The sequence below is a fragment of the Cyprinus carpio genome, chromosome A14 (assembly GCF_018340385.1).
Source record: "Cyprinus carpio isolate SPL01 chromosome A14, ASM1834038v1, whole genome shotgun sequence".
NCBI classification, from domain to species: Eukaryota; Metazoa; Chordata; class Actinopteri; order Cypriniformes; family Cyprinidae; genus Cyprinus; species Cyprinus carpio.
This window is the reverse complement of record NC_056585.1, coordinates 5244435-5270123: the sequence shown is the minus strand read 5'-3', so window position 1 is coordinate 5270123 and position 25689 is coordinate 5244435. Positions and strand designations below refer to the sequence as shown.

At 38.9% G+C, this 25689-nt stretch overlaps 1 protein-coding gene across 1 annotated transcript; it reads right to left on the bottom strand.

The window, feature by feature from the left end:
- Nucleotides 1–1433: 1433 nt before the first annotated feature.
- LOC109056878 (moesin-like) lies at nt 1434–25010 on the bottom strand. Its single transcript, XM_042769745.1, has 12 exons — nt 24911–25010; nt 24726–24820; nt 23300–23574; nt 23109–23192; nt 22889–23035; nt 22197–22293; nt 21936–22099; nt 11065–11195; nt 10636–10796; nt 10079–10171; nt 9744–9974; nt 1434–1901 (listed from the first exon to the last, which is right to left on the bottom strand). Exons 1-12 carry the CDS (start codon nt 25008–25010, stop codon nt 1737–1739), a joined length of 1743 nt encoding a protein of 580 aa, XP_042625679.1. The 3' UTR covers nt 1434–1736.
- Nucleotides 25011–25689: the final 679 nt, after the last annotated feature.

The window sequence follows — 25689 nt, the reverse complement described above, 5'->3', positions numbered from 1 at the left end:
TGTACATTATAAAATCCATTATGCTTATGGAATGAACCCATAAAACATGAAAACTCAAAGTGTGTGTGTAACAGAGAGAGAGAGGGAGAGAGAGAGCGCTGGTTCAGGTGTAAAAAGTACTGAGACTGTCACAATCTCAGTCACCATGCTTTCACCTTCTGTGCTACATCTCAAAGAATCCTTCCTGGTCCACCACTTGCACACGTTCCACAATCATCATCATCAGCTGGATCCAATCATCTCATGAGCCCTGCACCAGATATAAGGACACTCCATGCACGCACTGATTGTTCTTGTTGATTGCTATTGTTTGGATTGTGACTTACCTGAAATATACTCATCTCTGTGTCCTTCTCATCAGTCTTCATGTTCCTGTTTCTCCTCATTCCCAGTTTCCACGTGGACATTTAGCAAACAAAGGAAAGTTCTTCATGGCATATCATTGACTATTAATAGTGTTCACCTTTATTTATTTGTATAGTACTCTACACAATATGAATTGTCAAAGCAGCTTTACAGTGTCAAACAGGCAAACAGATTGTCAACAATGCAGGAAGACAATAACAAGTAACCATTTTTCCAGCTAAAGTCAGTTCATTAATGATTGTGATCAAAAGAAGAAAGTCATGCATGTCTGGAATGACAATTATGTTGGGGAAAAAAATAAAAAATTGGTGAACTTTAAAAACTGCTCACATATTAGTATTTACTGTACACTAAAATATAATTAATTGGCTGTTTAAATAAAAGAAAAGCTGAATTTATGTAAACATGATTGACTGGCTTTTTAGTCCTGTTAGGATAAAGAAAAAATACTATTTTTATATTTTAATTATTGAGAAAGATCCATTAGATTTTAAAAGATTTTCAGACTTTAAGGAAAATGACGTGACATCAGTACTTTGTACTTTTTAAGTCTACATATAATTGTTGAGTTTTTTCCTGTAAATGTAATTGAGTAAAGGTATTTTACCAGAACACAAGTAAAGTATAGATTCCCCAAAGTAACACTTCAGTATAGTAGTGCTATAACTATCAGTCATGCTAGTAGTACTAATGCTATTACTCAAATACTTTACACCTCTGCTTTAGCAGATCCAGATGTTAAATTACTGCTGTTTCTCATTCAAGGCCTGTCTCACAGCTTTTAGGATGGTGTCGTTGGGACCTTTGGTGGATATAGGCGTTTCCCTTTTCATCACAGAATTGTGAGCTATACGAGGATTGGAGGACAAGCTGTAAAAAAAAATAAAACTACACCTGCATCGCTGACTGAGCTCCCAGGATGGCCCATATGCTCCAGAAGCATGGACCATGAATTCAGCTGAACAAAGGAAGTGTTACAGGAATGTTTTCAGTTTGATGAAACCAATAGTGCATGAGTTCTGAAGCATATCAAACATTGAAGAAACTTCCTTACCATAACACCAGGATCATGTGGTTGAAACGTGTCACTTTATTGTATAAACTGCTCTGATGACCACATTGGAGATTATCAGGGGTACAATCACATAATAATTTAGTTTGTTTCTTTTTATTTATTATGTGAACTCAGTACAGTCTAATTTCTTTAATTCAAACAATCAAGAGGTTCACAACATTTACCCTTGCTTTTACTTCATGTTGTGCTTTTTAATTCACATCAAAAGACTAAAATCACTAGACTCTGCAGTTCAAATGCTCTGTAATGGATTATTAATACTTCTAACTGACAGACATTCTGTCCAACTTGTTTTTCACATGGACTCAAATTCATCAATGCGCTGTTTGGTGTTTCCTTGTCTGATTTGCCGTAAGGTCTTGTATTTGTCCCTCCCTAACCTCACATTCTCAGCATGGATGAGATCATTTGCAGTCTTCTTACTTTCATCACGAGCATCTGCCAGCTCAGAGCTCAGAACCTGTCAAAGACATAAAGAAACAAATCGTATGTATCATTTCAGTGGGACTGATATGATCATTTGGGTAACACTTTATAATAACTTTCATTAATAAATCATTAAAAAAGCATTAAATGATGCCTAACAGATCACTCGTTAATATACATATTCACATAGCTAGAAATATTAGATAATGTGCTTGTTAATGTTTAATACTGTACTTATTAAAATTACCTAATGAATAACAGATCATTATTTATTGTTAATTGAAATGTTTAATAATGTCATCAAACTTTCAATTCATACGATCAAGCACGTTTTAAAAATCTACAAATGATTTTAACAGAAATTATACAATGATTACAAGCTTATCTGTACTTTTGAATGCTAACAAATGTCATAAAATTTCAGTTCATATATTACCTAGTGATATATTTTACATTTACAAAGTAAATAATAAAAAAAACTTAATTAGTAATTTTTAAGCACTTCATAAACTATTCATGTTAGCATATTATTCATTATCTCAAAAACAAAGTCTGTAAAAGATCCTATATTTGGTGTTTGTTGGTTGTGTAGACTTCTACTATTTTCACATTTTAACAAATCATTTATTAATTATTTGTTTATGTTTTTGCAGTAACCAATCCAAAGTGGAAACTATTAATAATTTCTAAATGTTTATAAACAAACATTTACTAATAATTCAGTTTCTTTATGGGCATTAGACATTCATCTGCCGTAACAACGTTTGTGTAAAAGATGGTTAGTAAAATGTAACTTTCTAAAGACATCACACACTCTGTAACTTGGGTGCAAAACATGTTTTTATTGCCTCAACACTTATTATTAGTATACTATCGTATATCATAAAACAGAATATTCCTTGAATCATACTGTACATCAGCAGGAGAAAACAAATACATTTTTCAAGACAATACTTGTTGATTTATCAAAACATGATATAAACAGTTTGAACTGTTCCCTTATAGTAATCAAATTGACCCCTGCACACTTCTGACACTTTAACCAACCCTTAAACCTACCCATACCAGCAAACCTTAGCCTAACCCACCCGTATCTCAATAGCAGCAGCAGTGTTATACATTTACAAAAGCTTTTAATCATTGCATAATATCTGTCAAAATAATTTGTAGATTTTGAAGAAGTCCATGATCACACGAATTGAAAGTTTACAGACATTGTTAAGCATTTTAATTTACATTAAATAATTATCTGTAAATCATTAGGTAATGTATAGTATAATATAATGTATATAAAGGTTATTAGTTAACCATAACAAGCACATTATCTCTTGTTTCTAGCTGTTTGAATATATATTAACTAATGATCTATTAAGCATTATATAATGTATGTTAATAATTTATGAATTAAAGTCATTTTAAAGGGGTCATCAGATGCCCATTTTCCACAAGTTGATATCATTCTTCAGCACCACAATGAAAAGCCTTTAACACATTTATTTAAAAATTACTCAAAATAAGTGTAAAACAACACCTTTTTTTACCATGTCAACAGCTCTTTTCAGAGCAAACCGTTTTGTAGCATTTTCCTTTAAATGTTAATGAGCTCTGCTGACCCCACCCCTCTCTTCCAACCCACTCTCTGAGGGACTGTTTACTTTAGCCGCATTCATCGTGAAACTTGCTAATTAGCACATTTGGAATGGTGATTTGCAAAGATTCATTAAAAAAGCCTTACACTCACTGCTTCTGTTGGTGAAGCTGGATCAGATGTCAGGAGTAGATGACGACTGCTATGTTCATTATTATTACATCCAACAACAAAACACCTCAATCATTTAGGAGTCATTCTTGTCTACATCTGCTCCGGCGGTGAAACAATGGTGGACTGATGACAGTCACTCAGGGCAGGTCTAAGTCCAGTCCAGTCTGCGCTGAAACACTACTGTCAATCAAACTATCTTGGGCCTATTTTTGTGACATCACACAGACAGGCATCTGAGATCGGCTTGATTTGAGAAAGGGGTAATGATTATAACAGATTAAAAAAGGTGGATTTTTATCATTTTAGGGTGGTTGTGTACACACACTGCCAACACACATTTCAGTTCAAGTAACTTGTAAAAGTGCATGTAGCATCATATGACCACTTTAAAGTGTAACCATTATTTGTTCTTCAGAATTTCTATGTGTGTCTTGTATACAAAAGGCAAAACAGAAAGTTCGACAAGAAATTAAAGAAAGCATTTTGAATGATTTATCAATGTTTTTATAATTAAGTAATTTGACAGAAATGTTTTAGTTAAAGGGATACTCCACCCCAAAATGAAAATTTTGTCATTAATCACTTAACCCCATGTTGTTCAAAACCCGTATGCTCTTCTGTGTCATCCGCGCTACAAGGATGCAATGTTTTCTACGTGTATTTAGCTTTGATTAAAAAAAAAAAAAAGCGCATCCTTGTGGCGCGGATGACACAGAAGAGCATACACAGCATATGGTGATATGGAGAGACACAGAGACTGTTGACAAAGGAATTGTTGGATAAAGTCATTATTTTTGTTTTCTTCAATTACAAAAAGCACTCCCTACTCTTCATATAATCCAGATTGCCCGTCTGATGGCAGATGGAGTATTCTGACGACTACTTTCATTCCTTTTATGGACCTTAACACTGTTATTTACGTGCCAGTCTGTGGGACAGTCTCAAGCCTCCAGGTTTTCATCCAAAATATCTTAAATTGTGTTCCGAAGATGAACTGAGCTTTTACGGGTTTGGAACAACATGGTTCCTACAGGGTAAGTGATTACAGTGAGCATCGTTCTAAGCTCAGAGCTGCAGAAAGACTATGACGCGAATCACAAAGTCCTACTGACCTTAATGTATATTGATCAATCATCTCTTAATTTTCTGCTAATGTCTCCACTGCTAAAAGGACATACTATCACAACAAAGGCAGAAGTCTCTAAACGCATCCTTTCCAATCATCCTTCTACTTGTCCGCTTGATCCTATTCCATCTCATCTCCTTCAAGCCATTTCTCCTGCGTCCTCGTCAGACTCAGACGTCGTCCCCTCTGACCTCCTCTCCCATCCATTTTGCTGGCTAACGTTCAGTCACTGGACAACAAACTTTGCGAACTGCGGGCACCTATCTCATACCAACGAGAGACAAGGGACTGCTGCATTATTTGCCTCACAGAAACCTGGATGTCTGCAGTGGTTCCAGACTCAGCCATCGAGCTTACGGGGTTCTCCGTGCACCGCTCGGACAGAACGAAAGAGCTCACAGGGAAAAGCAGAGGTGGGGGCGTTTCGTTTCTTTATCAACAACTCGTGGTGTGATGAAAGGAACCTACACTCTATTAAATCCTTCTGCTCCCCCTGATCTGGAATTTCATATGCTTCTGTGTCGACCATTCTGGCTACCGAGGGAATTCACAGCGGTCATAATCACAGTTGTTTACATTCCCCCTCAAGCCAACACAGACCAGGCACTCAAGGAACTGTATGGGAATATAAGTGAGCAGGAAACCGCGTACCCAGATGCAGCGTTTATTGTTATGGGGGACTTCAACAAAGCCAACTTCAGAACAATAGCTCCGAAATATTTTCAACACATCACCATCAACACGCATGGTGATCGTGTACTGGACCACTGCTACTCTCCCTTCCGGGACGCCTACAAATCTCTCCCACGCCCACCTTTCAGCAAATCGGATCACTCTTCCTTTCTTCTGCTGCCTGCTTATAGGCAGAAACTGAAACGGGAAGCACCCGCCCTCAGGACAATTCAATGCTGGTCGGACCAATCAGACGCTATACTACAGGATTGTTTTGATCACGTGGACTGGGACATGTTCCGGGCAGCGTCTGATGACGACATAGAGGCGTACTCAGAAACTTTAACGTGTTTCATCAGGAAGTGTGTAGAAGATGTAGTGCAGACAAAAACAATCCGCATCTACCCCAACCAAAAACCGTGGATTAATAGCGATGTTAGAGCAGCCTTGTAAGCGCGGACATCTGCTTTTAAATCCGGAAACGCTGATGATCTCAAACAAGCCAGTTACAATCTCAGGAAATCCATCAAAGCCACAAAAAGACAATATAAAAATGAAGTTGAAGAACAATTTAACACCAACGATGCAAGAGGCATGTGGCAGGCAATCAAAATCATCACAGACTTTAAAGGGAATAAACCAGCTACTGTGAACATTGCCGCCTCTCTACCGGACGAGCTTAATAACTTTTATGCTCGTTTCGAGGCTCACAACACCGCCCACACAGAGAGAGCTCCCGCGGCTGCTGCAGAAGATGTGAGTGCACTCTCCGTCTCTGTCTAGGATGAAACCCGATCCTTTCGACGGGTGAATATCCGCAAGGCTGCGGGTCCTGATGGCATCCCAGGCCGTGTGCTCCGAGCATGCGCATTCCAGCTAGCCGGTGTTTTTACAGACATTTTCAACCTCTCTCTCTGTCTGTCTGTGGTTCCCTCGTGCTTCAAAAAATCCACCATTGTGCCCATACCAAAGAAAAATAAAATCACATGCTTGAATGACTGGAGGCCCGTTGCTCTCACACCCATCTTCAGTAAGTGTTTTGAGAGACTCGTCAGAGACTACATCTGCTCTGTGCTGCCGGCCTCACTGGATCCACTACAATTTGCATATCGTAGCAACCGTTCTACAGACGATGCTATTGCTTTCACCCTACACACTGCTCTCTCCCACCTGGAAAATAAGAACACCTATGTGAGAATGCTGTTTGTGGACTACAGCTCAGCATTTAACACCATAGTGCCTGCCACACTTGTTGCGAAGCTCCAGACTCTGGGACTAAACAGATCTCTGTCAGAATGGGCAACAACACTTCATCCCCGCTGACCCTCAACACTGGTGCTCCTCAGGGCTGTGTCCTCAGCCCGCTCCTGTACTCCCTGTACACACATGACTGTACAGCCACACACAGCTCCAACGTCATCATCAAATTCGCTGATGACACAACGGTGATAGGCCTGATCACCGACAATGATGAGACGGCCTACAGAGAGGAGGTGAGCACCCTGACTAAATGGTGTCAGGAGAACCACCTCTCACTCAACATAGACAAGACCAAGGAGCTGGTGGTGGATTTCAGTAGACAGAGCAGAGAACACACACCCATCACCATCGACAAGACACCTGTGGAGCGGGTAAGCAGCTTCAAGTTCCTCGGTGTAAACATCAGTGAAGATCTCACCTGGTCTACACACACTGATGCAGTGCTGAAGAAGGCACATCAACGCCTCTTCTTCCTGAGACGACTGAGGAAGTTTGGAATGAGCCCCAGCATCCTCAGATCATTCTACACCTGCACTATAGAGAGCATCCTGACGGGCTGCATCACTGCCTGGTTTGGAAACAGCACCGCTGGCAACCGCAAAGCTCTGAAAAGGGTCGTGCGAACTGCCAGCCACATTGTTGGAGGTGAGCTTCCCTCAGGATCATCAGTGACTCCAGCCATCCTTCCCACAGACTGCTCTCTCTGCTGCCCTCAGGAAGACGTCTCCGCAGCATCCGATCCCGCACTAGCCGACTGAGGGATAGCTTTTTCCCTCAGGCTATCAGACTTATGAACAGTCAGAACTAATACACCCTACAGCATACTCCACAATATGGTATGGCCACACACTGCACTTTAACTTTAACAGTTCAACACCGAACTATTAATACAATAATCTACCTGCTACCACTGGATTCCATCCAATGCACATCCAAAACATTTCTGTATCCAGCCCACATACACTCTGTTGCACCTTAGCATATTTTCATGCGTATATATGTCTACATAATGTAGAATGTGTACATTCTGTGTATAGTGTATAATGTGTAGTGCTAACTGTATGTATGTACATATTGCGTAAAACGTGTAGTGCTCACTGTAAGTATGTCCAATAGTACACTGTGTGTACTGACTATATGTATGTGCATATTGCATATTTTCACCTGTTGAAGTTTGTATGCTTATATGTTAACTGTTTCTGCAATTTCTGGTGCACGCTCCCAAGAATTTCACTCACCAAGGCACATGTGCTGTGGTGATGTGACAATAAAAGTGACTTGACTTGACTTGACTTGCTCTTGTACTTGCACTTACTCACATCATTAACACAGCCCTTCACACTGGTGTTTTCCCCTCAACATTTAAACAGGCTTGTATAACCCCACTTCTTAAGAAACCCAACTTTTTTAGAGAACTACAGACCAGTTTCCCGTCTACCTTTCATTGAAAACACTTGAACAATTGTTTTCAAACAAGTCTCTGCCTTTTGTCACACAGAACAACCTCCTGGACAGCAACCAATCTGGCTTCAGAAGTGGACATTTGACCGAGACTGCCTTGCTCTCAGTTATTGAAGCCCTAAGACTGGCAAGAGCGGCTTCCAAATTTTCTATACTTATCTTGCTGGATCTGTCCGCTGCTTTTGATACGCTGAACCACCAGATTCTCCTGTCAACCCTATCGGAAAATAGCATCTCAGGAACCACACACCAGGGTTTTGAGTCTTACCTCTCATATAGGTCCTTCAATGTATCTTTGAGAGGTGAGGTGTCCAAGTTGAAACATCTGGTTACCGGGGTGCCTCAGGGCTCAGTTCTTGGACCACTTCTCTTCTCTGTCTACATGGCATCACTAGGTTCTGTCATTCAGAAACATGGCTTTTCATACCATTGCTATGCTGATGACACTCAATCCTACCTCTCACTCTATCCTGATGATCCCACAATAGCTGCTTGCATCTTATGATGTCTAACAGACATTTCTTGTTGGATAATGGACCATCAGCTTCAACTCAACCTGGCTAAGACAGAACTGCTTGTGGTTTCAACAAACCCATCACTTTATCAAAATTTCACCATCCAGTTAGGCTCATCAACCATAACTCCTTCAAAAACAGCTAGAAACCTTGGAGTTGTGACTGATGATAAGCTGAATTTCTCATATCACATTGCTAAAGCTGCCCTGTCCTGCAGATTTGCTTTATACAACATTAGGAAGATCTGGACCTTTCTTTCAGAACATGCAACACAACTCCTTGTTCAAGCTCTTGTTCTAGTCATGCTGAACAATTGCAATGCTCTCTTGGCAGGTCTTCCAGCCACTTTTATTAAACCTCTACAATTAATCCAAAATGCCACTGCAAGATTAATCTTTAATGAAACTAAAAGAACGCACATCACACCTCTGTTTATTCATCTGCACTGACTACCAGTAGCTGCTCACATGAAATTCAAGGCATTAATGTTTGCTTACAAAACCACCACTGGCTCTACACCCCTTTACCTAAATTCATTACTTCAGAGTATTTTTTCTATTCTATCTACTTGTTTTTCTTTGTGTGTGTGTATGTGTATATATATATATATATATATATATATATATATATATAATATATATATATATATATATATATATATATATATAAACCTTGCTAAGTGTACTGCATTAGGTTAACCGAGACTTGTCATTTGCACTTACATGTTGCTCTTTTGATATTTTTAATCGCTTCTATTTTCCATCACACTCTCCATCCATCACTAAATGACTAAATGTAAATGTGTCAGTGTGCTGGATCACATGCTCTAGCCATTAGGACAGTGGTTTTCAACCCTGTTCCTGGAGCTCCCCGACATTGCACATTTTGAATGTCTCCTTGGTCTAACACATAATTTTTTTTAGATCTTAGAAAATTCTACTTATGAACTGAATTAGTTGTATTTGAATAGGAAGACATACAAAATGTGCAGTGTTTAGAGGTTCTTAGAAATGGTTTTTGAAACGCCCATGGCAATGACAGCTCTTTTTTATAAACATGATGACTGCCTCTTATACTCACCTGTAGGAGCTTCTGCAGACGTTCATTCTTCTCAGTTTCTGTTATGCGCTGCTCTTCACTGCGGTCTTGACATGTTCCAGTTGATGTGAGCTCAGCACTGGCCTCAGCACTGCTCTCATCATTTTCATCATGGTCATTCTCCGTCTGGGACATTGCCTGGATTTGGACCCCAATTAGCTTACTCTTTAACTCCTCTTTTGTCTTCTCCAGGTCTACCTCAACCATAATCGCCTGTCAAGATATTCATACAGAAAAAGCTCAGTGAACTATTGTAAGACTACTTTGCCTGAGGCTAACCATATAAAACTGATGCAACAATAGGTTTACACTCTCACCCTTCTCTGCCATTTCCTGGCTTCATCCTCTTTCTTCTTTTTGGCATCTTCCAAAAGAGTGATCTTGGATGTCAGCTCAGCCAACTCTGTTGCCTTTAAAGATATAAATGTTAAATCCATGTAACTAAAACAGAGTGTTTCAGGCAGAGGGTGAAAAGATGTACTACAGCAATGCAGAGTACAAGAAAAATAAGGTATTATTAGAACTTTAAATATTGTAAATGTATTTTAGGTGTCTCCTAAATAAAACAATTAACTTGTGAATGGCCACAATGGGAACTTTTAGATTGAAAGCTGGAGTTGACATCATCCATCCCCACTGTATGTAAAAGAGCATGGTGTACACACTTCATAATTTCTTCTTTAGAGAGAAGAAAGATAGTGTTTGGAACATCATGATTGACACAATTCTGTCATTCCAAATTATATTTCCCCAAAATACCTTTGTTTCTCAAGAAAAGAAATGCATACATGTATGGAATGATATGAGGTAATGAACTAACCATCTAAGATCATAATGTATCTCTAAAAGGTTTTGAGTACATAATCCTTTATACCAGATTCTCCTGGTTCTTCATCTGGTTCTCAGATTGCTGCAGTAATGCTGACTTCACTTCTTCTGCAATCCTGCGGTCTTTCTCCAGGCGCTCAGCTTCTTCCTGAGCAAGTTTCCTTTCCCGCTCCAGCTCCAATGCTCGCTTGGTCTGCTCTTCCAGTTCTGGATGACACAACTATAATGTTACACAAATAAACTATTCTGAAAAGTAAAATATCATAGAAATATTGAAGGTGTCTCTGTTTGTTTGAGCATCCAGCCTTACACAGCAACAATGGCTCAACCATTTTCAGAAAACCTATTTGAGAACAGTCACTATTTTTCCAATTCTATTTGGTGACGCTAATTAGAGGGAAATTACACACTTTACCAAACCCATTAACTATAAATGTAACATTTGTAGTTCTAGGTAGACACTTGTAATTCCAACCCTCTTGAGCTTTTTTGGTCTGCTCCTCAATTTGTCGAAGTCTTTCCATGAGCTCCATCGTCTCTCTTGCAATCTTCTCAGTTTCTTTCTCTGCATTTTCTCTTCTTTTTTTCTCATTTTCCAGAAGTGCTCTAAAATTAACATGCATTAAAAACATTGTCATCTCTAGAAGAACAATGTGCTCTGTTCCAAAATCTAGTGAGCTGTCTTTTTTTCTAAAAGTCCCTTCATGTCAAATACAAATATTACTTACAAGAAGATGTTGAATTAAAATGTCTCAGTTACACATGTAACCCTGTTCCTTGAGTAGGAAATGAGACATCGCATCAGTAAGTGACACTACAGGAACACCCTAAACGTCTGAGGCCTGTTTATGATAATGCCAGTTCATAGGCTGATGACACTAGCACCACCCTCTAAGGGTGTACTCACATTAGGCGATCTGAACCATGCCAGAGCGTGTTTGATCCCCAAAGCCTGATTAATTTGACTAGTGTGTTCATTTAGCCATCCCTGGCTCGCTTGGAACAGGTGGGACAGAGCACGGTTCAGTTGGGTTTGGACGCGGTACGCATGTAGTGTGATCGCTTACCGCACCGGAGCATGGAACAGCTAGTATTTTTTGTGCTCTACTGTCATCACTACGACCGCAAACATCTTCTATTACTACTACTACAGTACACTTTTTAATTAATTTAATTAAATCAAGTATATTTAGGTTTATAATGGGTCTGGTTCTCACCTTATTGATGAACAGGAATTGTAGTTTGCGAATAAAGCTGGAAATTCTTTCATTAATGTCAGCTGTTTCCATAATAATCCTCTGATACAGGCAAGTGAAAATCACTGCACGGCATAAATTATAAATTTATTAGTCTTTCAGCGAAAGTAGTTTTTTCCCTGTTATCTCGTACATGGCATAAGCGTGCTCAGGCCAGGAATGTTTAGTGCAGATGTGAGTGCAGGCCAGCAGGGGAGTGGGGAGGGGGTATAATCGCGCTCAGGCTCGACTAAAGGCAACTGTGCCTATTGTGAGTACACCCTGAGAATCTACAAAGGAAGTTCTAGCAGTAATAAAACAGTATGGCCAAATTAAACAGCAGGATAAACCAGGATATGTAACAATGACATTCCCTTTCATAGGTTCACTCAATGCTGCATAGTAGGCAGGTAGCTCCTATTGCTTCTTCTATGGTTAAAAAAGACACATTTGGCAGAAATCACCATGCTGTCAAATAAACAGAGAGAGAGAGGGTTTAGGTTAACCAAACTACCATTTAGACCTGCCATCGCCTAACAGCGCATAGATTACACCATTTTTTTATCTCCCTGCACTGTATACTGGTTGTGGCTCGCATCAAGTTCAAGACACAGGCTCCGCTCCCTCCTACTTCCACCCACTCTCAGGGGTCTACACCCCTTCCAGAAGCCTGAGGGCAGTAAATGTGTGACACCTCATGGTACTATCACAGAGAGGCACAAAATCACTTTCCCAGAATGTTTTCATTCACTGTTCCTTGCTGGTGGGATGATCTTTCCACCCACTTAACCTGTTGTAGCTTGTACTATTTTTAATGATGTCTGAAACTTTATATTACGAGCACTTCTTGTATTTATTTGCCCCTTATGATTAATCACTTGTTGTATTCCTCATTTTTAAGTCACTTTAGATAAAAGCGCCTACTTCATGAATAAATGTATATGTAAATTAACTTATCAAAAGTAAAAAATTACTTAGGTAATAAGATCAACAGGCCACCGTATAGGACAGCTTCGCTATAGGGCTAGCTGTCAGGAGATGGCAAATCAAATTGCTCCACCTGTATGCAATCATCCTCTATAAATACAGGTGCAATACTACCAGCACATTCTTTTATTTTGCAAACTGGAAGCACCTAGCCCCTGAGTGATCATGTTGGGTGGCATCTTGACCTTATTCATAGAACCAAGTGTTTTAGAGACTCAGACCTCCCCCTATTTGTAGGACAGAGGTTGCCACAGAGGAAGCCACATTCAGGTGATAAAACTACCTAAATGTAAGTGAGGAAGTCCAGCATGCTGCAGCACAGACTTCCTCTAAGGGCACACCTTTGTATAATGCCCAGGAGGCAGCCATCCCTCTGGTGGAATGTGCTACCACTCTAATAGGAGGAGTCACATGCATTGCTATATGGTATCTTACTCTCCCTGACCACCCAGTGGGCCAGCCTGTTTTGATATCATCTAGCCCAGTGCTGACTCTTTATTGCAGACCAATAGCTGATCTGGGGTGGATTTCCCAAAAGCAACTATGAACTTTTTGTCATTACCAATAGAGTTCAATGAAACTTGTGATGATAGCTGGAAATGCACTGCTGTTTTCCTTAACAACTGTGTACAGGCTATATACCTCCTCAGTGCCCTGATTGGGCAATTTAAGTGCAACCATGTTTCCAGGATCAAAGGTCTTCCCTTAAAAAAAAAATAACTATTTTTCTACAGTGATCTCTGAAAATGCAAATAGACCGAAAGTTTTGTTTAAGACAATTAATTCGGTTTTAAGTCCAACAGAAAACATTGTTCTGGAAGCTTCAAAAGAGAACTGTGAATTATTTCTACACTCTTTTACTCATAAAATTGAGCAAATCAAATGTGGAATTATACCTGTTCCATTTGATCAACCTCAAACTACTCCAGTTACCAGTTCTCTGACTAATTTCGAACTAGTTACATCAGAACAAATAGCAGACATAGTCGCTAAGCTGAAATGTTCAAGCTATAAGCTGGATTCACTTCCTACACGTCTTTTTAAAGAAGTTTTTATGACACTTAATGCCACTGTGACAGCTATAGTCAACAGCTCATTAGCAAGTGGCATTGTGCCTAGTAGCTTTAAGCATGCAATTATACATCCCCTTTTGAAGAAAGCTTATCTGGATCCGGCAATACATGATAATTACATACCGATCTCCAAATTGCCTTTTATGTCAAAGATTTTGGAGAGAGTCATCTACTCTCAGCTCTACTCCTATTTAAATGCATTTAATATTTTGGATACATTTCAGTCTGGTTTCAGATGTTTGCACAGCACTGAATCTGCATTACTTAGGGTCAAAACGATATCTCTTATTATCTATGGATTCAGGTTCGCCAGTGGTCCTAGTTTTGTTAGATCTCAGTGCTGCGTTTGATACAATTGATCATGATATTCTTCTGAAACGTTTAGAATGCATGGTGGGCATTCATGGGACAACCCTTCAGTGGTTTTCTTCCTATTTAAAAGAAAGGACTTTCTCTGTGAACATGGCCAATTTCTCTTCTGCTTCGTCTCATTTAAAATGTGGTGTCCCTCAGGGGTCAATTTTGGGACCCCTGTTATTTTCATTGTACATGCTTCCCCTGAGTTCCATCTTTCAGAAGTATAGTATATCCTATCACTGCTATGCCGACGACTCCCAATTTTATTTTCCCGTGAGTATAGACAAGAACCGTGCATCTAACAATGCATTAAATTGTTTTAAAGATATAAAACAGTGGCTGGCAAATAACTTTTTACAATTAAATGAGAGCAAAACAGAAGTCCTGATTCTTGGATCCTCCCTGTCCAGTCAACCTGGACTAGTCGTCGAACTAGGCCCGTTAGCATCGAACATACAAGACCCTGTGAGTAATTTTTGACTCCTCCCTTCTTTTCAACAAGCAGATTAGTGCCGTTGTAAAAAGCAGTTTTTACCAACTGAGACAAATTGCTAAAATTAAATATTTGCTTTCCCCTTCTAACTTGGAAATTGTAATCCATTCATTTATTACATCTAGGTTAGATTATTGTAATTCATTGTACAGTGGCTTGCCCCAAAATGCATTATCTCATTTACAACTTGCTCAGAATGCTTCAGCCAGACTGTTACTTGGAATAAGGAAAAGGGATCACATTACCCCAGCGCTGAGAAACTTACACTGGCTCCCGGTCAAATTTAGGGTGGATTTCAAAATTTTGATGTTTGTTTATAAAGCATTATCTGGCCTCGCTCCCAAGTACATCAGTGATCTTTTACATCCTTACATCCTTAGAGCACTAAGGTCCTCTGACCAACTGTTACTGACGGTTCCTCGCTGCCGCTATAAATCTAAGGGTGATCACGCTTTTTCGGTGAGGGGTCCGAAATTGTGGAATAGTCTTCCTCTCTATGTGAGGTCATCTTCATCTTTAGCCATTTTTAAGTCATCCTTGAAGACATATCTGTTCTCTGTAGCCTTTGAATAGATTATAAATTATGTGTTGATGTTGATAGAATTATGTGTTTTTTTTTTTTTTTTTTAACTGTTTTTGCTATATAAATAAAGGTTGACTTGACTTGACTTGGTCATGAGCGGGTTTAGGCTGGCCATGTGCTGGTCCTAAGCTGGTCCTTCGCAACTAGCTTCTGCTCATAACCAGCATAAACCAGCTCAACAGAGTTGATGATGTGTAATGAGTAAGATATTGTGTAGTCCATCCAGTGGCAGTAATGAATTGTATAAATTAAGTTCATTTGCTAAGTGGGGCAATAGTAGTCTTTTGTGCATGATGGCTGTTTCGTATGGAATAAAGATCCCAGCACCAGTAATCCTTTGACTTTTCTTTCTATTGTTGTTCTGTTGAATATTACATCTTACCAGGAGTGGGGTAACAAGAACAAAATGGACACAATCAAACCACTAAGAAATGTTGACACGATTTAGAGGAACATTCAAACAGCAGTTTGAGTTGTATGTTGCAGCTATTGGACAAGTGGATGCTGTGGATGAAAGAAAGATTGCCTTGTTACTTACCACTGCGGGAGCAGATACTGTGGATGTCTACAACTTTAATTTTGAGGAAGAGGCAGAGAAGAAGAAACTTTGAATGATATTGGAAAAATTTGATGCTCATTGTTTATCAAAAAAGAATGACACTTATGAACGATTTGTATTTAGAATATGAATGCAGCTTGAAGGATAGACTTTTGATTGCTTTCTTACAGACCTCAAGATAGAGGAAAAATGACTCCAGACTCCATGATTTGTGATCAGATTGTTTTTGGTTTATATGATAAGAAACTAAGAGAATGATAGTTACGAGAATCTGAACTCACCTTGGACTATGCTGACAAATTGTGCCAATCCAGCAAATTAGCGAGACAGCAAGTGATGCAGTTTGATTTGGCTAATTCTTCAGTGATGTCATCTCAAAACACAATAGTAGACACCATTTCATTCCGAGACAAGACACAAGGTAATTCAAGAAGATGTTTATAGAACCAGATCTGGCATCCACAGCTAGAAGTACTGGTAGCAGAAGTAGAAATGAGGGAAAGGCATAAAAAAGGCCCAGAGTCCAATTATATTCTCCTGGTCTGGGTCCTCCACTTGACAGAAAATAGGCTGCCACTCCTGAAAGATGTAAGGCCTTCATGGAAAGACCCTGTACGAGTGCTGTAGAGAGTGCGTTCTCCCTTGACGGTTTATGTGGTAGCCTTTATTATTTTTCCCTTGAACAATTCTGATCCCAAAGGACGTCCTGTTGGTGGCCTGACTTTTAAAACCACAACTTCATGGCTGAAATACACTCTGGATCCTCCTGAAAAAAATCTCTGACCGCCTTCATTTGCATTCACACTTTGCTTCTTTTGAACCACTGCTGTAATGGCCACATGTGAAGTAGACCTAGTGGCACTACCTGAGAGGCTGCTGCCATAAGACCAAGAAGCCTATGTCCACACTCCACTGATTTTTAATAATATCCCACCAAAAAATATAACATCTCCTCTTCATCATAATAATCATCAATGAAGAAAAAAAAAAATCCAAATAAACAAGTCCAAATACGATACCATTCTGCAAGGGGTGTATCGCTCCTTTCCTGCTGTTTGGTTTGGGCACATATCAGTCAAACATCCAATTAATTAATGATGCAAATTCCCTGCCGATGGAGGAAAATAAATGCTGTATTCATGCACTTTGTAAAACTACAAGGAGCTAGAGACAGCCAATGGGAACAACCTTGTACTCGTATGACCTGTCTTGAAAGAAAAAAGTGAGGTACTTCCTGGATCCATCCTGATCTCTGTGGATGGGAATATGAAAATAGGCATCCCGGAGGTCCACTGTGGTGAACCAGTCCCCTTGCCTTATTCTTGTGAAGAGGGTTGACAGATTCAACATATGAAAAGGTAGTTTTTGTAGATAACTGTTGAACCTTTTTTAAATTCAAGATGGGTCGTCAGCCTCTATCCTTTTTTGGAAGGAGAAAGTAGGTAGAATGAAATCCCTGCCCTTCCAACTCTGAGAGCAGGAGTCCTTTGCTCATTTTCACAAGGGTGTTGTGACCTCTGCCAAGAGCGACATGTACTCCGCATTTTCTTTCAAGACTGTTGGAACAATATGGTTAACATGGGGGCTTTGTTCTGAACCAGAGCCTGTAACTGAACCTATGGTATTGATCACCCAATGGTACTGGGTACACTGGCCCCAGTGAGCAAGATGCTGATGCATAAAGTGTGACTTTGGAGGCTGACAACTGTCAGAGCTGAGACCAGCATCCCGACAGACATAATTCTGCCTTCTTTATCAGCTACTCCTGGTAAAAAGAGTGGTGGCTCCTTGGCTCAGGTTTGCTGAAGACTGAAATATGCTGTGAACTTCCCCAGCACTGGCTAGATGAGGCAGAATGGCCCTTTCCATTCACCCAGTTTACTGCACTGCACAAGTTAGTTCCCTTGCCTTTCGTAACTGTTCCAGTGCTGCCTCCGATGGAGGCAGTGTCAAATGTCAAGTGCACTAAAATATGTAAAAACATAAAAATGTGTTGACTTTCTTTGTGCCAACCTAAGACCTTATGGCACTGTCCTTGGCTAAGGTTTTATTAAACTAGTGCAACACCTCTTTGACAGCAGCCAAAATCTGAAATTTTGAAATGACGGAAAGAAAAGGCACAATGAGCTGTTGCAGATAGCATGACCATGACAATTGTGAAATATGGATGCACTGTGGCGACTGACATTTGGACCAAAATCTATCAGAGGACCTTTTTTCTATCAGCCACAATGCATTACATAGAAACAAACTACGATTTCAGGCCCATTTAGACCAAGACAAATAACAATAACATTAACTATAAAGTCCTTAAAATCATTATACATTTAAGAGAATAGTAAGAGTCTATACTACAACTATTATAATAATAATAAGGAACAATATTGTTTAGATCACTTTCACAACATTTTTTTTTTTTTCTCAGCTGATGAACAATAAAACACTGACAGCCAATCAACCTATTCCAATTTAACGGGCTCATGCTCGCTGACAACAGAGAAGCTCATCATGGAGATTGGATGGACTTGAAACATAGTATGATGAGGACATCTGCTGGTTAAAGTCATGTAAATGCAAGAAGAACAGCAAAAACTGAAACTGATACTGACTCATACTGAAGTATGAATAAAACTGTATGCCAAAAAGTGCCAGTTTTTCTTTGGTGTCTTTGCAAAATGTAAAGCAGCTGCAGGTCATCTATGACGTCTTTCATGTGAATTCCTGTTCACTGTGATGGACAAAAAAAAAAAAAAACACCTGAAGATGGCAGCTTCTGAAAGATGAAACTCTCTACTAGCAGAGTACTTCGGATTTTCTAGCCTGCAACTCAAGCTGATCTTCGGAAGTGGATCTCATGTGGATGCTAAAAAGTGCCAGTTCTGTGTTTCACCAGTATGATGCAAAGAATTTTACAAAAACAATAACAAAATATGACAAACAGTATGACAAAGAAGGGTACATCAACAAGAGTACTCTTCAAACTGTGGTGACTTTTTTGAAGCCATTTAAAGTGAGATAATATGATTCTTGTTCACTGTCTGCCATGGATTACATGCATACAAACTCCTATTGCTGAACAGTTTCGCAACAAAAACAACTAACACTCATTGCTGATTTCGCAGCAAGTGTTTACATGCTTAAAGTGATAATGAAATCTGTAATCCTTGCTGTCAAAGTGCATGAAATCTGTAATCCTTGCTGTCAAAGTGCTAGTTGTTGAACTGGGATTTGATGAGGAAAACACAGACTGCCACCAGCAAAAAAGGCTGCTTTTCAAGAATTTGCCATGTACTTTGCATCCCAGCAGGAGAGAGCTTTCAGAATTTGTAGTCGCATACTGAAGCAAAGACACATTAATCTGAATCCCTCATTGGTGTATGACATCAGTGAATGACATAGACACATTAAGTAGACCTACATATTTATTCATTTAGTTATTGTTAATTCCGGTAATTCAGTATATATATTTGAAGACAGTCCTGTTTTGTTATTAGGGGATAATAATATAAATTTTTATATATATTTGAAGACAGTCCTGTTTTGTTATTAGGGGATATGAATAGTTATTGTTTAATGTTTGGATATGCATTGCTAAAGGCAAAAAGCCTCTATGTATATTCTTAAACAGTATATAGCTAAATGCTTTTCTGTTTGGCTTTAAAGGTGTATGTGAAGATTCATTTGTTTTTGTTTTTATTATCTTCCATTGCAAAACTGTTATTATTTCTGACTTGGGCTAAATATATGTTCTAAAATTTAAGGGGATAATTAATCATTTCTGTTTGTTATGGTTTCTTTTTTTATTATTATTATTTTATTCAACAGGAGAGCAAGCAGAAACATACCATATTAATAGAGGAGCGCTGGCAATTACAGGTACAGAACAATTAACCTCTACTTTTACCTGTGGGCTGTTGTGGGTGGAAGTGGGGCAAAATGTGAATGTCATGGGTGAACATGACATAACTGAAAAAGCCATCCTGCGCAGGTCTCTAATGTGAGTGTCCATGATTCACAAGCATGGATTAAAATTGAGATTACTGTGCTCACTTGTCATCTCAGTTTTTCTCTAAGACTGATGTTTTTGACTTTTGAGATGGGCTTGAGGCACGTCAGTGGAGCAGATGTTTGAGCTGTTCTGGCAAGAACTCCTTGCCTGGACCCCTCATCAGAGACAATCTCAGAGACAATCACTTCTAGGCAAACAAACCTCAGCACATTCCCAATGACCCTAATATACTGTATGTATTAATGTATTAATTGATGTTATTGAATACCACTTTTTCACTGCACCATTTTATAGGCTCGGGAGATTGTGTCATCATGTTACTGATGACAATCAATGCCTGTGAGACCTGGAAAAAACAGTGCCCATTGCCCACAATTTGGACATGTTTCAGCAGTGCTGACTCAAACACATTCCCCACATCATGTAACGAGTCAAACAAAACCTAAAAAACACAACATAAAGACATCCACGCTAACATTAGTCCTGTGGCAATTGGATCAGTGCCTAGCAAAGACCACAGAATGGCATCTACGCTAATATTAGTCTCTTTCATTCTTATTCCGGGGTCACTGTAGCCACCAGATCCAGTCTGTATCCAGATCAGTTGGTGGATCAGCACCTAGAGACAACCTCTACAGCCCTGAATGTCAGCAGAGACCATGTCAACAAGATGAACCATAGAGACAGATCCCCTGTGAACACCTCATCACCTCGACAAACATCGGCACAAGACCACGGGAACCAGATGATTCCTCTGCTCAATCTGACCTGTGTTGCAGCCTGGAATTAAACCACGCCATGTTGGTTTTGTCTGGCAAGAGGATAACTGGCCCCCGACTGAGCCTGGTTTCTCCCAAGGTTTTTTCTCCATTTCTGCCTCCGATTGAGTTTTAGTTCCTTGTCACTGTCAACTTTGGCTTGCTTATTTGGGGACATTTAATTTCTGGCAACATTGTCGACTTGATTGCACAGATACTATTTGATATGAATTGAGCTGGATGATGACATCACTGAATCGATGAACTGACTTTAACTGAAAAAATTAGTGTTTCCCACTGTCCTTTTGCATTATCAACACACTATTTTCCTGCTTTTACACAATCTGTATTGTATAAAGTGCTATATAAATAAAGGTGACTTGACCACTATGGCATTGAGGCCACTCAATGGACACCGAAGTTGAAGAAGGCCTAGCGAAGCATGTTCAAAGAGAACTTAAAGTTAGCCAGGGTTAATTAGGAAAAGGCCGAAGCTCATGCAGCCGATTGCAACCAGTGGAATATGCTTGTGACGTGCACAGACGGCTTTAAAGAATATATATAATGAATATGTGGCTCTCTTGCAGCAACAATTGTAGCAATTAATTTATTTATTTGCAGTGCAATAATACGACCAACACCTCTCTCAAATTTCTGTGAAGAAAAATTCCTTATTTTAGGGAGCGACCCTACTTCGCACACCAGTATTTTATCCACCTTATTTTTCAACACAGAAGTAAGCCGTTTTCTGTGAATGTGTTAGACTTCCGGTTCATTAGCTGCTGTGGGGAAATAACAAGAAGAAAAAGAATGTGCAGTAAATGGTAAAACAGTTTGCACTACAAACCAGTGTGTTCATAATTAAGATAATACATTAAAATAATATGGTAAGACACACTAGTTTGCAATATCAAGCAGCAAAGCGAGCTGTTTTGTACAGCTAAAAATAGCTAGAAGCAGATGACACCAGAAGCCAGACACATCAAATTTACAGTTTTGCCGCAGCTGCAGCTTCCTTACAGGAACAATAAGGTGGATAAAGCAGCCACATGTTACTGCCTACCTTATGGAACAGCCTTGACATTAGGAGCATGCCCACAACACTTTAAAAAGCTGTCTAGATAGACAGCTCACTAAGTTTTAGAACAGAGCTATTGTGTTAAAGATTTACTTTCATAAAAGATACAGTCTGCATAAAAGACAGTATCCTAGATGAAGTGATTTTGTCTTTGGTATCACAAAAACAGTGTTGGAGATGCTATGTGTGATAAATCTGTTATAAATGTTGTCACCTCTCTTGTTGTCTCTTATTCTTCTCCTCTCTGGCCTGCGCTTTCATCTGCTGCACCTCAATGGTGTCTGGCTTGCGGCGTCGCATGTAAAGATCATGGTTTCCCATGCACAGAGCCAGAATACGCTTATTGATGCGCAGGCGAGGTGCATAGAACACAAAGTCCTGTGTTTGAGCAAAGGAAATGTAATACAGCAGATGAAAGACTATGAATTAATTAATTAATTAATGCAGGGTTAAATGTATTATTATACTTAATTACCGGTGATTTTTTGTCTATGGGTTTAATGACAAATTTCTTGTCATTAAAAGAAATATTCCGTATCTCACTCCAAGGGAATCCAATCTTAGGTGTCAGCCTGTTGAAAAACAGGAATACTAACATGGCATGGTCATAGACTAATAAAAGATGGACACGCCTCCACTTCCTTTCACTATAGAAAAGTGAAGCCAAAACACCCCAGTATGGCTGCTGTCATCTTGCACCAGTGACGTAATTTGGAGCCTGAGTCTGTGCAGTAGTGATCAGGAGGCGGGGCCGTGAGAGAATAGTGAGCGATATCAAAGTCCCGCCCAAACTCCCCCAGACCCAATCACAAGCTCACAATCATGACGTTTTTATAGCATTAAAGGCAAACCTACTAGAAAAACAAGCACTTGAACATACATCAGCACGATAACTAACTACCTAAAATGATGGGAACAATCTTTGGTAAAAAAAATTTATTTGACCTGTAAATTATTTTATTTTTTTAGTTTGGCTTATTTCCCATTCGTTTGCATCGAAAGGGCGGGGATTTTAATCTATACTGCAGCCAAACACCAGATGGCGATCAAAATGCTTTGGCTCCACTTTTCAAGACGTGTGTGGTACACTTGGGCACGGTTCATTGCATAGAATTAATAACAAATCTAATTAGTTGTATTACAAATAAAATATAGATAAAGGTGTACTTGTCTGAACGTTCATATATGTTGAGTCCCAAAGCATCAACACCCAACCACAGCTCAGATCCTTTTTTGTTTTTGATGCTGAAATAGTTCACTCCATACATCTCCAGATCCTGGGAAATCTTCAAGTATTCTATCATAGCGTCCTCTCTGTGGAGATAAAGCTTTTCTGACCATGCACTCAAACAACTAGTTTTAGGTTCAGAAGTTGTAAAGGTTCTACCTGATCATGCTTTTGTGTTGCTCATGCCACACCTGGATTCGTTCTTCCCACTGCTCTTTAGTCAGTTTGTGTTGTTCTAGAACTCTAGAAGAAGGTATTTGTATGTAAAACAGCAGCTTTCAAAATCTTAGTTGGTGTTAAAAAAAACAGAATAGAGTTGGTGTTAAGATCTTAAAAGAATAGAGAAACACCTTTGTGGCAGCAGTTTGTCTTTGCACAAATATCCAGGCACATGATATTCGTGGTTGTATGCACCGTATTTCATCTGCACAGCGTATGAGGCCAGGAGAACGGCCGTCTCAGGTGGACAGTAGATATCATCGTTCAAGATCCCCTCTTTCACCTGGAGGAAGAAAAGACGCTGTGTAGCTTCCTGAATCAGCTCTTCAGCCACGTCCTCAGGGTAGAACTTTGCTCGGAATTTAATCATCAATAGGTTTTCTTTTCTGACATCTTGAGCAGTCACCTAACATATAAACACAAATGCATTTGTAAGATGTGTTTCACTATGTTCTTTTAAACGATGCAAAGGAAAACTCTGTATTCACAGAAATACAGATACTATTACACATTAACAATAATATGAACAGAAAATAGAACATAGACAGTTGCTATTTACAGAGAATGTAGTTTTTGCACATAAAATTTGTACTGTCAAGAGACCTTATTGGGAAGTGTTTTTTACTTTTAGCATTAGCTATTAAAGGGGCTGGGGCTTGATTTGCTGCCTACAGCTTTTTACGCAGTGTTTAAAAAAGCATGTATGGTTGAAAGGTTGCACATATAAAGTGCAACCAATAGTACAATCCTGCAATACCAGCAGTTTCATTTAAATTCTGCTCCATCAGAGGAGATCTGAACCAAACCTGAAACAAACAGGAGCAATTCAATGCTTCTTTTCTTTTATATATATATGTGTGTGTGTGTGTGTGTGGGATTAATTTCAATTCTAAAATTAAAAACAACAATCCATTATTAAACCAAAAATTGTTATGCATACAAATCATATTCATCATATTATTTCTATTCATTAAAATCATCACATTTTACATTTTCCTGAACTTTAAGCCAGCTGCACACCAGACGTATATATTAAAAAGGCTTAAAAAGGCTTTTCTAAAAAAGAAAACCTTACTAACAAAAATGAAATAGGACCCAGGTATTATATCCAAAGTATATATTAAAAAGGCTTTTCTTTCTAAGAAAACTGGATTTACAACTAGGAAATAGGTCCCATAGCCTATATTGAAAAACATAGAAATGCTGTCCTAGGACTGTGGTCTTGGAACTGCAGCCTCCTGTATTGCAGGGTCACGCTACTCAGTAAAACACTGGCCAGAAACTGCGTCTTTTTATGAGAAAAGGGGATAAGAGGATTAAAATTCTCAACATCTGGCAACCACAATCATGAAAACTTGTAAAGGGCTATATTTTTTGTACTCATTTTTGTTAAAGAAAATATCGAGGTTTTTATTTTATAAACGTACATATTATTCAACCTACATTATAAATATACCTTTTTTATATATATATAATCACAGTGTTTAATAATGACTAGTAATTATTTGTCAAAAAACAAATAAATAAATAAATAAAGCAAATATGATGAAGGTTAACCCTCTTATTGAGCTTCAGCCATGTAGAGAAGCCCTTGCTGTCCTGATACTGCAGTCCAAAGTACCAGATCTCTCGGAGTCCAATCGTTTTCACAACTTCAGGAGGATAAATGAGTGATGTCACTGATTGTTCACTCTTCAGGGTCTACTGTCAATGTTGCATTTGATGAATTCCATGCAGCATACATACTTGGTCAAAAAGTTGTTTACCAGTTGTACTGGGCTGAATGGCAAACTCCAGCTCAGCATCCATTGTAGTGACCCTTACGTTAATCTGAAAATACATGATGTGCAATAACACATGACATTGTTAAAACTATTGTAAAAGCACCTGTAGATAGGGTCAGCTGCATTTTGACAACTGAATATAGCCTCATCATTTCTTGAAAAGTAACACCAAATCAAAGATAACTTCAGAAGAAATGGAAGCCTTGAGATGAAAGATGGTCATTAAACTCACATAAAGCTAAACAAAACACTAGGATTCAGAACTAGATACCCAGGGTCACGTCTCAAAACCCGGGGTTAAAAAAAGGTTTAAGAACGAAGTTATCCCAGTGTTAAGCGCAGTGTGAAAAGCTCCAAAACTGAGTATATTAGGATTATAATTATAGCTTTCTTTAGTTGAAAATAAATTGACAAGTATTTCATGATAACATCCAAATTAACATAAAGATTTGAACTAGGCGCTAGTCCTAAACTGTGAACCAACACCTTCCATTCAACTCAACTCAAATAACACAAAGCTTCAATGATTGTGTTTTAAACTAGAGTATTTGAAAAAGATAAAGTTTTTATTAGAGAGAGGGAGAGAGAGTACAAAACGTATTTTCTCTTACTGATTTAACGCATACCCTGTCATAAGTATATCAATATTCTTACACGTTTTAGAAAAGCAAAAAAGATCCATATTAATAAATGTGCAAAAATGAATGAATGAATCTGCAATAATAAATGCATAATCG

Coding starts and splice junctions, on each gene's coding strand:
- LOC109056878 (XM_042769745.1), bottom strand. CDS start 25,010: ATGTATTTTCAGATTAACGTAAGGGTCACTACAATGGATGCTGAGCTG. Junction 23,193..23,299: donor GACAAACTGCTGCCACAAAG/GTGTTTCTCTAT, acceptor ACCTTCTTCTAG/AGTTCTAGAACAACACAAAC. Junction 22,100..22,196: donor CCATAGACAAAAAATCACCG/GTAATTAAGTAT, acceptor GCTCAAACACAG/GACTTTGTGTTCTATGCACC.